We start from the raw sequence: 17,030 nt of genomic DNA, 5'->3' as shown, positions 1-17,030 counted from the left end.
ATCTTCTACCAGCTGATTGGCATTCACTGCTGAAGGTGAAAGGTGTGGGTCTTTACGCGCTGCTGGTGTTTGTACATTCACATTTAGAATCTCGGCTTTTGTCAGAACATCTAGCAGTGACAACTTTGTAGCGGACAACTTTCCGTTCCTGAAAAGTAAATGCCGTGTTGTCATGTGGGCAAAACATAACAATAACCAGGGGGCCTAGCCAGAAAAAAAAATCGAAGGGAGTGACACTGTCACAATTCTCACATATCGTACAGTGGGTATACGTTACTTTTAGAATTAGTTTTATCGAATGCCTACAGGCGAAACAATTCACAACTAGTCTTATAACATATTTAAAGTGAATTATAGTTTCTGCCGACTTTCGTGGCGGAGTGATTTTCACAGCGCGCTACAATGCTAGGGATGCCGGGTTCGAATCCCGGTCTGGACATGGGTGTTATTTTGAGTGTCCCTTCATCAACTTCATCGTATCATCACTCATCGCCGCGATTAGCGAAAAATGTCAGAAAAGCGACGCTAAATAACAGAAATTAAATCAAGCCTTTCACAAGTATGTGTTTTTTTATGTCCAACACACATGCTCAGCTCATATATGTAGGTAAATAGAGAGGGCCTTCGGTAATATTATGAAGGCGGGTCCAAAACTGTTGTAACAGTCACCAGTCGTCGATTGGTTTGGCTATGATTTTCTGCCACTTTTGGCTAATCGCAACGCCGAGGATGATATGATGAAGGAACACTCACAAAGAACACTCATGCCAGGGATTCGAACCCGGGACCCCTGGGGTCGTAGTGCGCTGTGTTAACCACCCCAGTCATATAATCACTGAAGCTGAAACCACTTGTAAATATTTCATACACCCCGTCGCGGATTCTATAGCAGCCACATCATAACGTTAGGCCAAGCACCCTTTTTGACCCTTGAACAAATTAGTAGTAGTTTCCAATAAACAAATGAGCTTCCATTTACCCGATTAAAACGGGCGTGCTACTCTGCGTAGGTTTAATGGGTGAAGAACGGCGCACAGTACATGTCGCATTCACACAACGGAGGTTGGCACGTTTGGATATCGTCAAAACAGCACAACGATGCAACAAACCAATTAACGGTACTCGCGGAACATGTCAGGTTGAAAGTCACCAAGCGGACTAGAAGGCTCGAACTCCAAACGCACAAACACAGCTTGTCCTCTCCTCAACTTCCTTCGAACTGGCACTGACCTTCAAATAACATGCGTAACAGCGCAGGAAAAGAACATGTTTTTTCCGCAGCAACTTATGGTATGGTAAAATTCGGTCTAGGACCAACTTCTACAATGGTGTACAAGCAAGAGAACGGTACAAAAAAAAAGAACGCAATGTAAACAAGTGTGAGTAGTCACATTGGAGCTAACTACTGGTATACGCGGCTACAACCAATTCGGATCAAATTATTTTGTTTCTCATAGAAGTGTAATGCTCTGAGATCTTCTGCTTGACTTCTTGCAATGTTTAGGTAATCGATTGATTTTTGTTATTAAGCGTCGCTTTTCTGTCACTTTTGGCTAACTGCGAAGATCAGGATCAGTGATATGATGAAGGGACACTCACAAAGAACACCCATGCCCAGGCCGGGATCCGAACCCGGGACCGCTGACGTCGTAGCGCGCTGTACTAAAAACTCCGTTACGGAGGTCGGCACGTTGTTTGGATGACAATAGTGAAACAATAAGAGATGTATTGTCTTGGTTAACGACGTAAACGATAATACACATTAATCAAGAACTAGGGAGCCAGAAAACGTAGCTTAAAATTGCAAGAGAATTGTAAAGCACTAAATACATTTCTCCGTAATTTAAAATACGCACAAATAATACAAATCCTTGAAAAATCTCGTTAACTGCCCCTTTCACTCTCTCATATAATATTTCCAATATAACATTTCGTTGGCCACTTCAGTCCATTCGGAGCATCAAACTCTATCGGTACACTGACAATTTTCCTGGCAATGTGACCACCACATCGACAGAACGTCCGTCAGTCGAACTCGGCAGAGCACGGCAGTGGAAAAGTTGGGTCTCATTTATTGCACACCCGACCGAGCTACCTTCGTCAACCGACGTCACGATAAATGTTCTCGTTGTTAGGTTTAGTTCTGTTAGCATAAATAATACATTTCTTTGTGAAGCCACGAAATCTTGTAGTGTATTTATGCTAAGAAAACTAAAATTATCAAACCTAACCTAACAACAAAGACATTCCGCGCTGACGTCGGTTGAGGAAGGAGCTCAGTCGGGTGGGTGACCATAACACATAAAAGTTTGTCAAAACCGGATCCAAATGCGAGTCGTAGCGCGTTGTGCTAACCACTCCGCCAAGGAGGTCGGCCCACATAAAAATTCCTCTGCACACCCGGACAATTTGAAAAATAAATATTAAGGAAAATGTAAATGGATTAATAAAATATATTCTGGTCTGCTTCGACCAGATACTAGATATATTTATAAATGCTCAATCATGAGAAGTTTTGCGGTCTTCTGGATTTGTAACAGATTACAGAGTGAAAGAAAGGCTTAAAGTTTACAATATCAAGATAATGATTTCATGCTAATATAAAATACGTTAAAGACTAAATCAAAGAGCAAAAGGGAAATGTGAGCTTGCACATGAAATCTATGCATTTCTTGTATTTTTATTTAATAATTTAATTTTACAGTCATTATTTTTCAGTAGTTGTAGACACGTACGTCCAAAAGGGGCCACACCTCCCTGGAAAAGAATATCAACCTAAACTTACATATATAACATATATGGCACATATAACTTCAGTTCAGTCACTGTAATTTGTGGGTTGCATAGAGCACGATAACTTCAACCTTAGTTGAATTGTTGTTTTAATTCCACATTGTGCACAGATAAGCTAATCGGGACTGGACATACAGTTTAAAGTACAATCCGAACCACTATGAGCCTCCACCGGGTATCAAACCTGGTGACCTTTGATTACAAGGCGATGATGTTACCACTACACCACCGGGGAGGCTCTTGATAACTTCAAACTCAAGGAATGTTATTTCGGCGGAAAAGCTATTATGGAGGAAACTGTGGGGGGTGGAAGGTAGGGGTCCACTGCTCCTCGCTTTGTAAACTCATCTGTAGTTGAATTTTTTATGGTAAAACTGGGCATTAGAAATGGAAAAAAATACATTTTGACATATGACATTTTTACACATCTATGAATTGATTGTTCACAGAAATTCTGCAATCATATGAAAACAGGAATCTTTTAACAAATTGTCATTATCTGATATTTGTAACGTTGTTGTAACACATAGTTAATATATTGTTTTCAGTGGTGATGAGAAGGTCATAATGGTATTAGCTGCAACCAACCATCCTTGGGATATTGATGAAGCATTTAGGAGGAGATTTGAGAAAAGAGTGTACATCCCACTGCCTACAGGTGAGTTTAAACCTAACTTCAACGGTGTATTTTATATGTAAAGAAGATATGTATGGTGTATATGGGAGATGATTAAAAGAAAGTCTAGAGATCGAGAGCAAATAAAGCTAGATAAAAGGGGGAGAAATGAGAAAATGTCAACTATGTGAAAGAATATTATTAAAGGTGATCTTAAAAAAATCTTAGAAATTAATTAGAAAGTATTGTAAACAATGGAAGTTTGCAATGAATTACAAAAATCATGACAAATTACGGATTTAAAAATATATGAAAATGTATGGCTTCCACTTGATTCCCCAGACCTCGAAGTGAAAAATGTTAGCTGGTGGGATGTTTGGTAGAGCATTGGGGATGATCCTATGGTTTAACTTATTTATATGAGACAGCAAAAGGGGGGTGCTTTGCTAGCTGGGAAGATATCATCCTCCTGCATCCCCTCTCACTTCGAGGACTGATTGCAGGACTATCATGGAGTACCTATTCTAGTTTGAAACCCTACTCAACCCTAATTTCTCATTAACTTTTTCAACCAGTAACCTGTCACTTCTCAATGTCTCAGAAGTAATTTTTGATCACAATAAGATAAAAAACTTTTCTTTCTTCACAAGGATTCCGAGCAAAGATGAATACAAGAAAGAAAGAAAAATGCAATTAGCAAAATAGACAACAATGACTCATAACTCATGTTTATTTTTAAATAGTGATATTTTAGGACAGTGTATCCCAAACTTGTCTATGGATTTAAGTAACATATAGTACTTGCAAATTTAAAATAAAAAAATAAAAAAAATTGGAAAGTGTCGTGTTATCACTCTCATGTTCATAAAATCAGAATAAAATATATAAGTGGTCTCAGTGTTGATTACTTCAGGTACCTTTTTTATTGTTTTAATAAAATATGAGCAAAGTGTATTTGAGTTTTTGTTTTAACTCCACTTTATGCCCAGATACGATAAACAGGACTGGACCTACTCTTCCTAGTGGGATCTGAAACACTGTGTGTCTCCACTGGGTATTAAACCAGGGACTCCATTGATTACAAGGTGGTATTACCACTATGCTGAGTGATGAATTCAGGGGGGTGGCTGGGGGGAAAATACCCTCCATAAATTAAAAAGTCCCCCCAAAATTTTCAATAACCTGATAAAGCATTTGGACAATAACTACGAAATTTGACAAACATGTTGACTTTCCCTTTCTTTCATTCATTTTAATTAAATGTAGAACATGCTCTTCTTTCTCATAATAATAAGCAACGATTTAGTTGTTTTTTTAAAAAATTAAACAAAAAATAATAATTGAATTTAAATTATCGTCTATTTTTGATAACTGTTACTAGTAATATATAATTAAATTCAATTTCATTGTCTCAAAAATGGACATATGCAGAGCAGCAAGGCTGGTGTAATGTATGCTTCTATTGTTGCAACAAATTTAATGAGCTTTCTGTGGGATGAAGAACCTCACAGAAAGTTTCCTTGATGATGTTTCATCCCAGTAGTTGCTGTAAATGTATGTTATTGCATAGTATAATATTATTTTATTGATTCTCATAATCTCATTCTTAAAATGATAGTTGATTATACCTTAATTACACTTAATTTAAGTGAATAACGGAAATTTAAAACATTAGTATTATAATAGTTTTTCTTGTATGTATGCATTGCTTGCATTGTAGAATTATTTTCCTGTAGTTTACGGTTATTACAAGCATAAGAAAACAGTTTTTAAAGATCTTTAGTCAAAATGAAAATAAATGTCTGATGAAGGGAGCATGTGTTCTCCTGAAACGTCACAACGAAAAACTGTTTTCTTATGCTTGTAATAACCGTAAACTACAGGAAAATAATTAGTATTATAATTTGATGCCTATGACATCCCTCCATGTGTGATATCACCCCCTCCCCTGGGAGGAAAGTGGCTGCACCATCGGGGAGGCCCGTGAGCACAGTTCAATTGGAATGTTACTCGAGAAAAGCTTGAAAAAAATGAACAAGGAAGTCAGGTTGTACGAAGAATACTAACGCCCATAACACAATTATTTTTTCTCTTTTAGATGAAACAAGGCAGCAATTGCTCAATTTGTGTTTGAAAGAAGTTTCGGTGGACCCAGAGCTAGACTTTAACGTCATTGCTCAAAAGTTAGATGGCTATGCAGGTTCCGATATCAGCAACGTCTGCAGGTAATATTTCACTAACTGATAATTATAATTGAACACTGATTTTTGTAGAGGCTGTTAAATGCCTCGTGTCATTGGGGAGGACGGGGGTATATTGTGGATAGACAAACATACCACTGTCGCCCTCCAGGGACAAATTCCCAGACTTTCCAGGCAATTTTAAAATAACTTTCCAAACCATTCTCAAGTGCTTTAGAATGTTAATAACAAAGTTTTAAGTGCTAACTTATTTGCTATTCATGAGAATATAGTCTATTCAACATATTGTTCCAAATATATGAACAAAACCTATAAAAACATTCTATGTAGAATATCTCCCATCATGAAGCTTGGCACAAGAAAGTAGTGACATTCACATTCATTACCACATCCTGGCAAGAAGAAAGAAAAACACTTCATTTTCACTGTTTCCCAGAATTTTCCAAAATTTCCGACTTTTCCAGGTTTGCAGGTCATTAGCAATCCTGCCCTCTCCTGTATTTAAGTAGCTTTTTTTTTTTTTAAAAAAAAAAAAACCTTTTCAACATAAATAATGATTCAATTCCCCATGATTACTTACTTCCCTTCGTCCTTGAGATAGGAGGGAGGGGGAAGCTTATACTCGATACAGAGAATGTAAGAGTTGAACAGAATATGCACTACATTGTCTTGCATATGTATGCAAGAAATAAATTAGAAAGCAAGTTCACTTTAAAAGACACAAATTTGTAATATAATATTAATCATGCATCAATATAATCGCTTTTTCTGTACACGTTTCTTTAATTCTCTGACAGCCTCCATGGCAGAGTGCTTGCTTAACACAGTGTGCTACAATGACAGAGGTTCTGGGTTCAAATCATAGCCTGGGCATGGGTGTTCTTTGTGAGTGTGCTCTCATGAATTTCATCATATACTCTCTCATCCTCATCTTCACGATTAGCCAAAAGTGGAAGGAAAGTGAAGTAAAATGAAGCAAATAAGTCAATTAATTCTGTAAGCATACAGATAATATAATTTTTTGAAATGTGTAACAATAGCAATTTTTTGGTTCAAAATTCTTGTTTCCATCTTTCCATGTGGCCATTTTATATTAAAAGTACTTTCTGTGGTTGTTCTATTTTACTTGTTCGGCATTTCAACACAAATACACACTAGTAATGTTCATTAAGAGGCAAGAATGATTGAAAATGTAACAATCTATAATAAATTGTTCTTTCAATTCTAATTATTACATTTGAAAATCATTATTTTCTCTTGGCATGTATATTTGTGTTGATATCAAACCAATAAAAATACAACTACAGTTAGGTACATTTTCACATCATGCGTTCAACATTGATTATTTCTGTTTTAGAGATGCATCCTTGATGTCTATGAGAAGAAAAATCTCAGGACGAAGCCCAGCAGAGATACGACTCATGAAAAAGGAGGATGTTGATTTACCAATAACTAGTGAAGACTTTGATGAGGCAATAGGAAGATGCAAGAAAAGTGTTTCGATGAATGATGTCGCTCGATATGAAACATGGATGGAAGAATTCGGCTCCTGTTGAACGTACATGACAATCTACATACATTTGCTATAGTGCTGCACCATCTACGATGGTTCAGACATTGAGTGACAAGCAGCACTGCGAGTGCTCCACTACCCTTTTTGTGCTTATTGAGCAGTTTGGTGGCCTTGTAATCTTTTACCAACTGCAGCTGCCTATTCTAAAATGTCTCCGTCCAGAACGATGAGTTGTGTACCTGCACAGTACCTTGATAAGATTTTTATGGATGTTGTTACAAAACATTATTGTTACTGTTGAACAAGATATGGCTCTACAAGATGTATATATCAAAGATGCTGACTGCATATCTCAAATCTTTAACTGATGGCTCTGGTCAATTTATAATTGTACCATCTGCTGTAATTAATTTGTTGAATGTACAAATTTTATCTAAGAAATGTAAGTGCTAATTGCACATGTATGCATTTATGTTCAATTGTAAAGATATAATTCAGCATATGCATGATGTTATTGTAAGTTTCACAGACACGTTTGTACATGTGAAACTTTTTTCTATGATATAAATCTTAAGAAATTAAATACTAGTCTTGTTTATTTACTCAGTAATCTTGTGCTTCCGACCACAGCGAGATGATCATTTATTGTTTACATTTGGGTTGATTTATTAATTTGGTTTATTTTACTTTGCATTTCTGCCACTTTTAGCTAATTGTGGAGATGAGGATGAGTGATGATATGATGGAACTGATGAAGGGACACTAACAAAGAACACCCATGGCAGGGATTCGAACGTGAAAAAAAAATCATGGTAACTAATGTTACTTTTTTAATGCCTGTGCTAACCACTTTGCTATAGAGGCAGGCTCCATCAGGTTGAAGTAACTTATTGCACAAAAATAACAATGCTTGTGTAGACCTTATTTTAAGGGTATGGAGGACTTCAACATTAGGCCGACACCTACAAAAGGAGAAGAAACACTGAGAAGAAGCAGCCTTGATAAGGACTGTGAGATGGAGACGATAATATACTAGAATCAAGTAATGAAGTAAGAGAAACAAATAAACAAAATTTAATAATCCAAAATAAAGGAAATGGGTACACTTACCACAGGCATGTATCCAGGAATTCCTTTCATGGGGAAGGGGGGGGGGGGGCTGAACACCATCTTTTTAAGGGGTATAGATAGAACCTCACAATTGTATATTTAAGGCCAGTGGTGGTGATTGGGTTGCAAAATGGGAATGGAGGGGGGAGTGCAAGGAAAGTTTACCTTTTCTTGGTAGACAAGGCTTAGCATTGAGAGGCCATAGTGTGGAGGCAAAAAAAAGGGGGGGCAGCAACTATCCCCTAAATTGTCGCCACTGTTTAAGGCTGCCATTTTAATCAGAACGTGAAATTGGAACGTTTATTACCACTAGACTCCTCTGTTTCCATTCATTAGCATTGTGTGCCAGAACCATCTGAGTATGTGTGTTTGTCCATTCCTTCGCATCAGGCATCAAAACATCTATGGTGTAGGAATTGTAGCTTTCCTGGAGACGTGACGTTCAGGCACAACTAAATCATCACTTAAAACTTTGATTTTCAGTTGATCAGTGCAGCTTATATCTTATTTAATAAACTGTTCAAAAAGTTTGCTGTAATCAATGTATTCAGCTTTGAACCCGAACTGGATCTAGTAGTAGAATTCGTTACTTTAGGGTAATTAGTCTTTTTCATTTTCGAATCACTAGATCTTATAAAGCTACCAATAGACACTGACTGAACACTAATCAACTGTATGAATTGTCACACTTACCTCTGCAGTCTCATTAACCGATTCTGTTGTACAGATAAAGTGAGAAATTGAAGCCACGTATTTATATCCTCATTATATTCTAGAACGTTCCGCAGATAAAACGATTCGTTATTATTGCCAGTAGTTCAACTCCTTCTCTTATTATTGCACTTTCCAGAGATAAAAAATTACAACGAATTGTCCTACTTGTGGCACTACCTTTGTTGTGCAGCTTCCAAATACTGACAAGTCTTTACAAAGTGCTCTAGTTCGCTGCGACAACACTGAAAGCGCAAGAAAAGTTTACGTGCAATATTATCAACAAAGATGTTATAGAACATTCTCCATCTTGCCTCGATAATTATTTATCTCCCTAAATTATCGTCACATTATTCAAGAAGCCAAAAATCTAATTATATCTAGTGTAAACTAAAAAAAATCTGGGTGGGGGAGGTCGATCTCCCTGTACCCCACCTTGGATATGTGCCTTTGTCAATAACAGGGTTACAGAACATTCTCCGTCTTGCCTTGATAATTATCTCTCTTCTAAAATTATCGTCACATTATTTTATTTCACACCAGAAGAAATTTTATCTAGTGTAAACTGAAAACTTTCAAGGGAAGCCGATCCCCCTAAGCCCCCAACCCCCTTGGATACACCAGGCTCCAAAATACTAACAGCTTCCTTAATTTTTTTGATGAGGCCTTGCGATATTGTTAACCCTGGTCTCCAAATGCATAATTGGAGCCTGTGCATAGGAATAAAACTGCACAGCTAATACAATATCTAGTGTAGCATATCAACAATAACATAAGAAAAGCAAGAGTGGCCAGCCTGCATTTATGAACTCAGGTGAAAGTAGATAAAAATATCACCTGTGAGGTTCTCTGTGTTTTTTCATTCACGCCGTTTCATACAATTATACACAACTATATTTTTTCTATGTCCGTCACTGTATTTTTACAGTGAATGAGAATTCAGAAAATAAGTTTCTGAAAAGTATTGGTTTTAACTAACACCATAGTACACTTTTAGTATTCCTGATATTCTAGGCATCTAGTATAAAATTATTATTTCATAAAATGGTAAGTATTCGTAAGTAAAAAAAGTGTTTTAATTACTGACCTCAATGTGATGAGTGAACTTATTTCTTCTTTCATAATATTTACGTTTCTTAATGACATGGTAGGAAGTTTTGCTTCCAGCAGCACTCTGTTCCTCCTTCCCAGTGTGTGTACCGCTCGTACATTCTTCTATTGTAGAGAATTGAGTTTTCTTATCTTATCGAGCATCAAAAAACAGACAGCATCAGGGAAATGCAGCTTCATAGTAGTTTATTATTTGAGAAACAGTATCATTGCATTCAAAAATGCTGTGGTGACCTAACACTTCGGCAATGCTACAATAGGTCATGCTTTCTTTTACCTGCTAAGTTGCAGCAGGGACTCGGGATGTCGAGTGACTTTGCAAGTATGAAGTGTGACAAGGGTTTTTCCATGGAGAGCTTTGTGAATCCCCAGGGTTCCGTCGACCACACTTTGAGAATTATTTTTGAAAAATGGCATGCACCTAGCTGTGCCATAAGGCTGAAAATTGCAAGTCCCCCTACAACTAAAGTGACCAGACATCCTGATTTTTAGTATGTGTCCCTCGGTCTCACAAAATTACTAGGGGACACAGAATTGTCCAGCTTTCACAAAACCTTACCTTAAGAAAACAATGTGTGAAAGTACAATATCAAATAAGAGGTACAGGTTTTAGTGTTGCACATGGTGATACAGCAGTCGACACTTTGTATGAAACCAATTGTATAAGATTGAACCAGAAGTATCTTTAACATACATCATTTTCTTTTTCAAAATACACACTGTAATATGAACATAAGAAAATAATAATAAAGTTTAGAGATTCTGTCAGTCAGTATTTCTTTTACTGCAACTTCTTGCTGTTTGTAATTCTCTTAAACATAGATACATAAACGCACAGGGATTTCCCGAACAATACAAACAACTTTCACAATGTGTACACAACATCAAAGCAAACAATTTTTCTTTGTAAGGCTTTGCTGCTGGACTCTTGTTTCACTAATACGAACAGTCAAAACAAATGCATTTTCTGTGCTGTACATATGCAATCCCATGGGAGAGCTTCATGATTTTTGTCATTTATTTATGCACTATGGAAAACATATCATGCAGCAGAGATGCTGTCAGGGTGGTCACTAATCTTGCTCATTTCCGTCAAATTATACACTTATCACAGTGGGGCAAAGGCAGTTCACTTTCTCGTGGTAGACAAGGCTTAGCATTAAGAGGCCATAGTGCAGGAGCAAAAACTCCAGTCCCTTATCGCTGCCCCTGCTTATTGTATTTGATGCACTTGCATTATAGAAATGATCTCCTTTCCCTAGTCTATCCATATCAAACTACAAACTTTGTTCCTTCTGATTGAAATAACAAATGTCATTGGCAACCATGAATCTGTTACGAGAAGTTGTTCGCTTTCCTCTACATGCTGTGAAAGTTTATTGTAGATGTTCAGTGACACTCTGTACACCTTCCCCCCATACATGCACTTAATTAGTGAAAATGTTGTGCCCTTGCTCAGAAGTTCTGTATCCGCCTAATCACACAAGACATGTTTGTATGTGTGATGAGTGAGTTTCAGTTTTATGACTGGTATGGATATTTTAACTGCTCTTAATCATAATGAGTTTATTTCTGCATTTTAATTAAGAATCTTTTAATTTGCAAGACTTGCTCTCAGTTGGTCATGATTGGTAATCTCAAACAACCAACCACTGGCCCATGTTTCCCAAGAAAACAAAAACATCAGATATTTCAAAAGATGGTAAAATATAGGATTGATTACTAAAAAAGGAAATCTAATCATAATCAATAGTTCAAAATTTTCCCGGACTTTCCAAGATTACATCTCCACCTTGAAGCTCTCCTGGTGACAAATAATGAAGAGATCCTCCAGATTAGTTCTGCAGAGACTTCTGAGCTTATGAGAGCTAATTCAATCCCACAAGATGAGAGTAATGTTAGCTCTCGAATACTCGGAAACCTACCCAGTACCCAGAACTGACCTGGTTGTCCCAGAAGAATCTAATACGAGGTGTGGCTAGAAAAAAACCAGATTGATGTTGCTGTCGACAAACGGCAAGCGCCTCAAGGTCAAGCGGTGCATGAGTGTATAACGTGATATCCTACCTATCGACTGTGTGATTGCCCAGGGTGCGCGGCGATCAGTTCCGCTGTAGTTTGTAGACGAAGTGAACCGTACATCTGTGCTTCGTTGGAAAAATGTTAAGTGTGAAAGTGGAACAGCATATTAATTTGATGTCTCTTATGAAATTCGAAAAATCCGCCACAGAAACTTTGAAGGTTTGTTGATGGAAGTGTACGGAGATGAGTGCTTATCACGCATGCAAGTGTTTGAGTGGTTTCAAAGGTTTAAAGAGGGACGAGAAGTGATCGCGGACGACTCGCGTCCTGGATGGCCTTGAACGTCAAAAACGGAATCAAACATTGCAAATGTCGGTGAATTGATTCGAAAAGATCGTCACTTTAGTATTCGAGCTATTGCAAAACAACCAACATTATTTCATGATGGTGCTGACGACCCTTCGTGAGCGAGTAAGAAGACGACGACCTGGTTTGTGGAAAAGCAAATCAGGGATTCTTCATCAGGACAATGCTCCTGCCCACACGGCATTGTCAGTCAAGGCTTTTTTGGCCAAGCAGTGTTAGAACATCCATCCTATTCACTGGATCTTGCTCCGTGCGGCCTTTTTTATTCCCAAAGGTCAAATCAGTACTGAAAAAAAACAGATTTACGACCATAGAACCTGTGAAAACAAAAGCGACGGAGGTCATGAACATGGTTTCAGAAAATGATTTCCAGCACTGCTTCCAGAAATGGAAGATTCGTATGGAGCGGTCTATCGATAGTTCAGGGGAGTACTTTGAAGAGGATAATGTTCATATTGTACAAAATAACCAATAAAAGATTTTGTAGCAACAGTCCGATTTTTTTTCTAGCCACACCTCGTATGTCTTCAATATTCAGAGAGAATTATGAATCAATTGAAACTTTTTATAATCACAGAAAAATATGGGAATTTTCCCAGTAAAGCTAGGCATCTACATCTATAGAAAATTGAAAATTTAAATGAGTTATACCTACCATAGAATCCTTATTATCATTAAGATCACTGTTTTTTCAATTAAACCTGGACAATATTAACAGAATATAAAACTTTATCTCAAAAATAGGTTTCTAGTTTTTATACAATTAATTAATATACGCAAACACAAACAAAATAACATTTCCTATAACAAGGATAAAAAATATATGTTTCAAAATAATAAATATTAGTAGTTGTAGAACTGAGAATCTAAACATTCAAGCAGTTAATTTCTAAACAGAATGCATGTATCACTGAGCAAAGCACTACCTAAGTGTTACTGTAATTCTTGCAATTGATTCCATTTTCAACAACTTTGATTCCAATATCAAAGTTGTTTGTATTAAGTACAGAACATACTATGGACTGCATACAAAGCAGCTACCAAAGAAATTAATAAAAACATGACAGATAATGGAGATACATAAATTAACATATGCTCATAAAAAAAGAGCTGATAACTAGTTGATTTTTTTTAGCAGGAGCCAAATTTCTCCATCCACGCTTCATGGAGAAAGACATCCTTACACGCAACACTCTTCTTGCACTTTTCCATTGCATCTTTGAAATCTTCATTTGTTACAGGTAAATCAATGTCTTCTTTCTTTATCTGACGTATCTCTGCAGGGCTCATCCCTGACACCTTTCTCCTCATGGACATCAATGCTGCGTTTCTGAAAAATTAAATTTGCAAGAACATATCTCCACATGCACAAATCAGCAGGCACACTTTGTTGTCTTGTGACATAATTTGTGTCCACAGCTACAGTATGATTTAAAAGAATAGATTCAGGGGATTTTCTTGACATCCTGCAAATACTATCAGTCCTATTTTTGAAACATTTTAAATGAGGTTGAGCTAACAACCATACTGATAACAATAGTCTTACCAATATCGATACTTGTAAATTGTATTAAAAGTTGTTCAAAATATTGATTAATATTAGTGTGTGTGTACGTATTCGACTCCAATTATGATCATCAATTTGCCAGAGTTTTACTTCAAAATGTTCAAGAATTACAACAGAATAATGTAATCACAAAATACATTTTTTCACACAATCTTGGTGCAAAATAAATAGAAACTTTGAATTTGCATACCTTCCAGGATAATTTGACTCCCCAAAGTGTTATTTTTGTGGACCCTGTGGAAGACTGGCTTTGGCCAAGACCCATACATTGGCATCTGTATCAGCACAGCCCAAATTTAAAACTTATTAACAAGTATTGTGTTAGGTTTCTTAATTAATCCACAAAATTGCTTATTCAGTTATAAAATAACTAAAGCAAGATAAATAATGTAATTTTGAAAAGTTAATATCTTCAATGCTGTAAATCTAAAAGAGATAAATATCCACATGAGTTTTTTTTACATCTGTGTGATAGCTAACATGAGACCTCCACAAATGTATAGCATCCAAATTTTACTGTTCATGTACACAAGTTATTACCTGCATATGTTGGTAACATCAGAGCCTGCATATCCTTCTAATTTCTTGGCAATGACTTCTAAGTCAAGATTTGGATCAAGGGTCACATCATTTAAACACAGGTGGAGTAATTTCAATCTTGTCTCCTCTGGTAAGAAAAAGAAAATGAAGAGTTTCAATGTTTGCAACTAATGTAAGAAGTAAACTGAATGGAAGAGACAACAGACAATAACAAAAAAATAAGTAATATATATGAGCAATTTCAATAAAATCTTAATGAACTACAAAAAATGTTCCCATATTTCAAAGAAGAAGAAAGTCAGTAATTACAGCTATAAATGAGTGGATTATGTCATCTGTAACATGTTCTACCCACAATACAGGGGAACCTCGATTTTACATTTCTCTGTGGACCACAATGAAAAAACTTAAAATACAGAAAAAAATTATAACATTTTGCTCTATTGAGACCATGTACAGTGAATGTATAATGCAGGAAAACATAAAATCTGAGAATGTAATGTAACGTAAACTTGGGGTTCCATTGTATCACATTCACCCCATGCGTATGTTTCATATGTTTAAAATCTGAACTACTTATGAAAATTGTGGGGAGGCCAGAGGTTGGCTTGGTAGCTCAATGGTAGAGCACAGAATGCTAAAGACCCAGGTTTCAACTCTAGTTCAGATAAATTTTTTACAGACGTTTTTGGTAAAACATCTGTCCTTATTTTCAAAGGAACCCTTCAAAATTTTGCCACTGTAATTTTTGAGGTCATGCTTTTATTTTAACATTTTTCTGATCATTGTTCTTTTCAATTTTCCTATTGTTATTTACAGTCGGCCACCTTTAGGAGTAGAAAAAGTGGCTAAGTATGAGACATCAAGATCAAGATTTGTGTATCAGGTATAATACGTCTATGCAAATTTCTCTTGGTTATTTGTTATTTAGCACTAATCCAACTCTTTAGGTTAATAGTGATGGTGATGAGAATGATGATAAAATGAAATTGCTGAAGGGGAGAACATGAATGAAACACCCATACCCAGAGTGTTTGGTGGAAAGGTAATAAGTCAAGAACTAAATGGTCTGGGCAGCCAAGGCAGCAAATTATCTTAGCTACAGCCATACTAGACTTATTAAAACAGAATAGTATTGCAGTAATGAAATATTTCCTTTCATTGTTGAACTGAGAATGTATAACATGCAACTTTTATCTTTTCCTGAGGCTTCAAAGAACTATATTTGAGCAACATTTTTTGAGTTTGCTAATTAGAATGGCTAAACACCAAGTATTGATGACTAATCGTAGTAGACACAATACTATTCAGAGTGGAGGTTCATGTATGGTTACTTTTAAGTACACAAGGATTTTATCTATACTCACGGTTTGGTAACGGAACATAAAGTCTTTTTTCAAATCTTCTTCTGAAAGCATCATCGATATCCCATGGATGGTTGGTGGCTGCTAACACCATTACTACCTTATCTTCATTGCTATGTGATGGAGAGAAACATAACAATAATTAAATTGACTAACAAGAGCAAACCTTTAAGGTTTACTCATGCCAGTTCATTTGGAATATTCACACAACATTTAATCAAAGTATGAAGGAAACAAGATGCAGTGGAGTTTTTACAATTCCATTGCCGTTGTCCCTTGAACAGTCATTACACATATAAGGGAAGTTGCTTAACAAAATACAGTTATTTAATTGATATACTTGAAGCAAGCATTTCTTTCTATCTGTGGATAAAGTAAATAGTTCTTTTGAGCATATTTCTTACCACCATTTGCATTCCCTAAAGAATGAGCGAGGCTACTCCTCTTAAGTACGCAACTAAATGTATCTGTCCAATGCAGAGGAACGAGAGCCACTAATCAACAATGTACTGAAAATTGAACATTACATATAGTTTTATTCAACTATTTCCTTTGTATGAAGAATATATTACCTGGAAGAGTTCAATCCATCCATTTGTATGAGAAGTTCTCCCTTAAACCGCCTGGATGCTTCATGTTCATGGTCTGTACCTCTTTGTGCACACAGGGAATCAATTTCATCAATAAATATGGTGCTTGGTGCATGGAATCGAGCCTGCAAAACAATATGCTTGAAAGTTCCTTGCACTAGTTTCTAAAGTTTACAGAGTGGAAGTGGAATAATGTAACAAATTAATTACACATAAACATTTAAAATAAATTAATAAAAAATAACACTTCATGCAGTATGAAATTGAATGAAGTATTGCCTGGCACGCAACCCTTTGCTGAGTAGCACATGGTCAACACATTGAGCCCCTCCTTTGCTGTATTATGGCTTTCTAGTCCAGAATCTGGTTATCTTTTCAAGTAGTTGGATTAATTAATGTTGAAAGTTTTGGAGTTGCCACTGTTCAATAGTCACCCTGTCAGTGTGAAGAAAGCCTTAAAATGTTGATTGGAATTATTGACAACAGCCAGTCTACTTAGAAACACTGAAATGACATGTTCATGGTTT

The 17,030-nt window shown here is 36.4% G+C and overlaps 2 protein-coding genes across 5 annotated transcripts in view; one reads left to right on the top strand and one right to left on the bottom strand.

The window, feature by feature from the left end:
- Window positions 1–7,651, top strand: part of LOC145989438 (katanin p60 ATPase-containing subunit A-like 1) — a 96,562-nt gene extending 88,911 nt beyond the window's left edge. For all 3 annotated transcript variants that reach the window (XM_083124781.1, XM_083124782.1, XM_083124784.1), the window contains 3 exons: window positions 3,342–3,451; window positions 5,508–5,634; window positions 6,968–7,651. In XM_083124781.1, coding sequence (XP_082980907.1) covers window positions 3,342–3,451; window positions 5,508–5,634; window positions 6,968–7,166 — 436 coding nt within the window. In that variant the 3' untranslated portion in view covers window positions 7,167–7,651. The remainder of the gene's footprint in view (window positions 1–3,341; window positions 3,452–5,507; window positions 5,635–6,967) is intronic.
- A 5,510-nt stretch (window positions 7,652–13,161) lies between these two features.
- LOC145989437 (uncharacterized) overlaps window positions 13,162–17,030 on the bottom strand; it is a 34,504-nt gene continuing 30,635 nt past the window's right edge. The window contains exons 8-12 of one of the 2 annotated variants that reach the window (XM_083124780.1): window positions 16,486–16,628; window positions 15,917–16,026; window positions 14,550–14,676; window positions 13,568–13,772; window positions 13,162–13,505 (exon numbers count right to left, since the gene is read on the bottom strand). In XM_083124780.1, coding sequence (XP_082980906.1) covers window positions 13,574–13,772; window positions 14,550–14,676; window positions 15,917–16,026; window positions 16,486–16,628 — 579 coding nt within the window. In that variant the 3' untranslated portion in view covers window positions 13,162–13,505; window positions 13,568–13,573. Of the gene's footprint in view, window positions 13,773–14,549; window positions 14,677–15,916; window positions 16,027–16,485; window positions 16,629–17,030 lie in introns of both variants that reach the window. The other variant, XM_083124779.1, reaches the window with a different exon arrangement.

The sequence above is a fragment of the Lepisma saccharinum genome, chromosome 6 (assembly GCF_977018435.1).
Source record: "Lepisma saccharinum chromosome 6, izLepSacc3.1, whole genome shotgun sequence".
Taxonomy (NCBI): domain Eukaryota; kingdom Metazoa; phylum Arthropoda; class Insecta; order Zygentoma; family Lepismatidae; genus Lepisma; species Lepisma saccharinum.
Note: the sequence above shows the minus strand (reverse complement) of the source record. Positions and strands in the feature narration are given on the sequence as shown.